Genomic DNA, 5669 nt, shown 5'->3' with positions numbered 1-5669 from the left:
CGGCAATTATTTTGTCTAATTTCTTTTGTATGGCTTAAAGGCGCCTCCTTGTCTAGATTTCTGGCTCTTCTACCATTACAGACCCGTCTTTGTATTTTTTACAATAGACTGACTAATCTACCTAAATTTTAATTAATTTTTTGTAGAGATGATCTTTACGAAGCGATTCTTTACGAAGCGATTCATAATACAAACGGTCCTAATCATAAGCACAATGCTTTGTACTTTGAACACGAAGAATTTTGAGTAAGAGTTCCTACTCATGAGTGAATAGCCAAATATTATTCCCTAAGAGGTCATCATCTGATGGAGGGAGGGACGTTCGGGGGATATGGAGGAAACATAGTATTTATCGATCATATAGTGAGGCCTTACACACCAGTGAGCAGTGGAGAGGAAATTGCCTTGCAGCCCTTGACGAGCTGGGGGTTCTCTTAAATACAGTATAAATAAATAACAAAGTCAGAAGAAATATTTATTCACACGAATAAAGAGTTGCCTCAAACTTCATGGTATATACAAACTTTTTTAAGGTACCTTCTTCAATCCTTAATGTCTCGACGTTATACATGTTCACCAATTTTTACCACATATGTATGAATCTATAACTTACAAAATGATTGACGCTAGTTTATTGTTGTTCGAAATGCTCAGTCATTCTTTCAGTGGTGTAGTCATAAGCACCAAGCAACTGCTTCTTAAATCTTGTGAGGTGTAGTCTCACAGTTTGACCTTCAAGGTAAATCTCCTTTGTGTGTTGCCAACCTTTTTTGGTTACACTAGCTGGATTTTTAAGAACAGGATCATCTTTACCATACTTGTCGTACAACGAGCTCTCTGTGGGAAGAATTTTGTAGCCGATGTAATTTAAATCAAGCTTTCTTGCAGGTTCCCCAAAGTATGCCTCTGCTGCCCAACTAGTTCCAAGAGGAATCACTTGGATCAACACAGAGCCAGGTCTCATGAACAGAAAATGTGTCATGGCGGCACCGTGAACCCCTATCACGACATCACTCGAATTAAGAACCCAATAAATCTTTGCCAATTCGGTCCTCGAATCAGGTGTCAGAACTTCAACTTCAAACCCAATTTTCTCAGCCATTTCCACCAACAAGTCCTCATTGGTTATTGCTCTTGATCCGTTTCTAGACACGATCACCAGTTTAGGCCTCTCTAATTGATGTGCTTCATGGAGTTTTTTCTTGATTTTTATGGATCCTTCCGATGCAGGAGACACAGAAACAGAAAGTTTCTCTTCTGCTTCTTGTTCGTTAATTAGACCTGTAATTCGAGGCCTGTACGCCCTGTCTAGAAGATATTGAAAGTCGAAAATGCTCCTATGTCCCTCCATCAGCGAAGGATCCACAGTGAGCTCGTCGTGAATTCTCAAACCGACAATGGCTTCAGGAAAGCAATGAGTTCTCGTATCTGCACTGTAATCTATTACTGGATAGTCCGAGAGTTGTGAAAGAATGTCTCCGTACTTCATAAGCCACCAGTCATGAAAATCAAGAATGACAAACACAACCTTCTTTCTCAGTTCTTGAGAAGTAATGTACAGTGGTATAATCCCGTCGTTGAACTCATGATAAGCATTGCCAGTATAGCCAGCCGTTGAGAAAAACACTGCCGGAACATCATGTTGGACGTCACACTGATGTTGCATCCCTAGAGTATCGTCTTTCTTTGCAATGAGGTCTAATTCAGTGACGGTGGCCATGGTACTTGGTTCCCATTTCCGAGTATACGGTTTGATCTTTTCGTGTTGAAGCCATTCCCCGTTTTCCTCTTCATTTTCCTCGACGATGCTCGAAAGATAGAATGTGAAATTACTTTTATCTCTAGACCTGTAGACAAAGATGGAAGAGGATCCGGAGTGTGTTCTTACATTTCCTTTCAGGATACAAACATCTGATCGAAAATTGCTCCTATCACAAAGTATAGTTCCTGCACCCGCAACATATATAGTTACTTAAAGTAATTGCAGATAGAGGAAAAGGTAGAAGAGTCACGTGAGAAAATAAGCAAGTACACTAATACACCCAAGTCAAGCAAGTTTTACATACTAATTAGTGTCATTACAAATGGCAATTACTTTCTCATATTTTTGATATTTTGGGATAGGTCAGTCTGGATTAAACAATGCATTGTAGTTTCTGTTCAGTAATTCTGTAAACCAAAACTCTCTTTGTTGTAGTTTTTATTTTATCATAATTAAAAAAATTATTGAGCTGTAGTATGATTATTAGTTTTACTCATTTTTAAATTATTTTCTACTATCATTTTCAACTTTAAAATATTTTGTATCAATATAATTGCTTATGACTTAGGACTTGTTTGATGGACTGGATGAGATTGGGCATAGGAATAAAATTGGATTAGCAAAGACTTGTAAGACAAAATTTGTATTGTGGATTCATAATCAATCATATACAGTCATGTTAATCTCATATTTTGATACAACAAACAAGAAACTGGACTTAAGTCCATTTTAATTGGTCACAACTTATCCTAATCAGCCTACCAAACGAGTCTTTAGGATTTAGCCCCGAATTTTGTGCTCCGCCCAAACTCGAGACCCAAGCAAATCCTAAGTTAGAAGGTCTACCACAACTCAAAGAAAAAAACATTCGTAAACCCTAAAACCAAACCACCATGAAACCACTCATTCTAAAATAATCAACCATGCACAAACTAACTTTGTTAAAACCTGATATAATCAACCCCATAACCTAAAAGCACACCTAATTTCAAGTCAATTTATTTACAAAACTAATATTATAAATCATGATGCTAAAATCTAATTTAGAGTATGAATCCATAGAAATGCATGAATTAAATTTTAAGAGTGATTCTATTTGTACACAATATTGATGGCTGGATATCTTTTTTTTTTTTATAAATCCAATGTCATTATTATTATTATTTTTTTTTTGAAGATGATTCTCTACCTTCCTATTCTCATTCTCTCATCTCACACGTTGTTTTTGTTTTATTATCTTTATAAAAAAAATCAATATAAGATGTTGACGTGGCTTAAGCGTGACCGTTCAAATAGGAGGGCATGGAAGGGTAGAGAAATTAGGAGGGTAGAGAATCCTCCTCCTTTTTTTTTTTTTCATTTACTTTACATAATACTAGTATATGGGCAAACACAAAGTGTGTGAGAAAATTTTTTATTTTTGTTTTTGAAATAGGAGATAGAGGAAGGGAGTGATAGAGAATGTGGGAGTGGGAAGTTTTTTTTTTTACTTTTTATTTTTTTTATTTTTATTTTTTTATAATTAGAGATATGTTAGGATCACATATAAGTGAGAGTTTGAAAAAAAAAAGAGCAAAATTTGGTTGTGTGAAATTACATTTTTGCCCTATATTTCTTAAATGTTATGGTTTAACTAGAAGATTAAACTAGTAATTTCATAGGATTTTTGTTGACAATAAGTGTTTTATTAATTAGTAGAGATTACATATTTTATGAGGTGAACACCGTTTTTTAACTGGCTGCGGGTTCAACTGGCATGCTCAACTTGCAGGCTCCATTCATTTGACTTCAACCTGATGATCAATGGAGCAACTGGATAATATAAACTTGTGGCGGTTCAACTGGAGCTGAATTAACTATAAATTGACTAAACTAATTATAATAATTAGAATGTAGGGTTTGGGATCGAATTGACCATTCACCCTGTATGAGTTCCACCCTTACAATAAAAATTACAAGGAAAGAGAGAGATAGCAGATTAAAAAGCAGAGAATTTAAATTTTATCAATATTGTTTCATATTATATTTTTATGTTATTTTATTAGGAGTTGCTATTAGTAATTAGCAATAACACTCGTTATTTTATCTGTTTTTCAGTATCAACTCGAGTATTATTGTTACTTAGCAATAAAAAATCAACCCTTTAGCAGTGCACTACATATTACAGATAGTAATACTGTTTAATTAATAAAACTTTGCAAGGTATTTGTTAACAAATTAAAAACACAAACAATCGATCCTAATAGAAGCCATTGAGAAGCAGAGAGCTCTACGTACCGTTGGCGATTGAAGAACCCAAGGGAGCGTATACAACCATATCATGAGCACCAAGGCCTACAAAACCAAAGGGTGCATATTTATATATAGTGGAAAATAAAAACTAGAGGATTCAACTTAAAATCAAGTAGCAATAGATATAGAGTCTATCTATTACTTTCCCTATGTGAGATAACTCTCAGAAAAACTGCAGAAGTTTTCAAAGGCAACCTGGAAATCAAATCTTTTTCTATGGCTATATCTTAAAAGGGTACTTGAAGACGGAAAGAGGGGGGATTAGGCCATGTGAAAGCGCTCTTCTAATAAATTATTGGGATTGACACGTGAATAGCTTGGTTCTGATACCATAAAGAGTCAGAACACCCAACTCAAAATCAATTGCATATAAATGAGGAGACCCAATTGGGGTACTATATAAGCTAGGGTTTACATATGAGGTACTAATAATCTCAGCATACGAGAAAAACTTAAAGATGCAAAAGAAAACATCAGAATGGGAGAGAAAAGAGAAAAACTTACGTAATAGAGAGAAAGTGGTGTTAGGGTAGAAAAGATGAGGGGCTAATATGAAGCTGCAAGAAAGAAGAGAGAGGAAGACGAAAGTGAGGAGCTTGGGCCTTGTTCTTTTGTAGAAACCAGAGTTTGAAAATTCCATTAGAATGCTCTGACACTCTTCATCCTCTTCCCCTTTTTTCCTTTGCTGGTATCTCTTATAGTATACCATATTGTTCCTTATGCAAATAACAGCTTAGAGAGAGAGAGAGAGAGAGAGAGAGAGAGAGAGAGAGAGAGAGAAATGAACTTGGTGTCTGTTGATTGAGAAGATGTTTCTTCATATATATAGCTTCAACTACAAGAGAGAGATTGAGAGAGAGGGGAATAAGAAAAAAAAAAAGGGTACGTGCTGTCAACAAATGAAGGCTAAATCATGAGAACAACTTACATGATACTAGTACACTATCATATGATATATTGTCACAATAAAATAAGGATACATAGATAAAAATGTGCACATATTTTTATTTCATTGACAATAGTGTTCCCTATATGATCTTCTGCTGATTTAGAGGTGGTTCTTTCTATTTGCGGTCGCGTCCATGGAATAATTAATTAATAATAAATACGTAGAATAATGCAACATGTTATATATGAATGTAGTCAATTATTTGCAGTCGTTTTTATTTTATTTTAGTGAAACCTTAATATTGTTGGATTAGGCATCCTGTCTAGATAACTGAAAAAAGGTTGAGAATCTAGTTGAATATAAAGTATAGTGGCTGCGTGAACCAATGTCGAGAGACAAATAAGGATTCCGTAGCTGTGTCCTTGAAACTAGACGACATTACATATTATAGATTGACTTTGCATTGGCTTGGCAGTTGGTACTCTTTTAAGAAGTATGACAAAACTTAATTTGAATTATTTCTTTCCCATTAGATGCTCGCGACTAACATTAAAATAAAATTCTAAAAACTTAAAGTTAGATATTTGTACATCAACTCTAGCTCAAGTTGTAATACATTCGGGTGATTGTAATTGACTCATCTAAGAATTTTTGTGTGTATCTAAAATACTCGCTACATGATATATATTTTTTCACGTGTTATAATATGAATGAACGTAAAATGAT

The 5669-nt window shown here is 34.8% G+C and overlaps 1 protein-coding gene across 1 annotated transcript; it reads right to left on the bottom strand.

Moving 5' to 3' along the window:
- Positions 1-631: 631 nt before the first annotated feature.
- On the bottom strand, positions 632-4763 carry LOC103946494 (xylan glycosyltransferase MUCI21-like). Its single transcript, XM_009357203.3, has 3 exons — positions 4559-4763; positions 4040-4096; positions 632-1947 (listed from the first exon to the last, which is right to left on the bottom strand). The coding sequence occupies exons 1-3, from the start codon at positions 4761-4763 to the stop codon at positions 632-634; spliced, it is 1578 nt and encodes a 525-aa protein (XP_009355478.1).
- Positions 4764-5669: the final 906 nt, after the last annotated feature.

This window comes from the organism of the source record quoted next, unplaced genomic scaffold (assembly GCF_019419815.1).
Source record: "Pyrus x bretschneideri cultivar Hongxiangsu unplaced genomic scaffold, Pyrus_bretschneideri_v1 Contig9, whole genome shotgun sequence".
Lineage (NCBI taxonomy): Eukaryota > Viridiplantae > Streptophyta > Magnoliopsida > Rosales > Rosaceae > Pyrus > Pyrus x bretschneideri.
This window is presented reverse-complemented; position numbering and strand designations above follow the sequence as displayed.

What these genes read in the sequence shown, in the direction of transcription:
- LOC103946494 (XM_009357203.3), bottom strand. Translation starts at nt 4,763, where the DNA reads ATGGTATACTATAAGAGATACCAGCAAAGGAAAAAAGGGGAAGAGGAT. An exon ending in CACCACTTTCTCTCTATTAC is followed by an intron (nt 4,097 to 4,558) that starts GTAAGTTTTTCT and finishes TTGGTTTTGTAG; the next exon opens with GCCTTGGTGCTCATGATATG. An exon ending in GGGTTCTTCAATCGCCAACG is followed by an intron (nt 1,948 to 4,039) that starts GTACGTAGAGCT and finishes TTGCGGGTGCAG; the next exon opens with GAACTATACTTTGTGATAGG.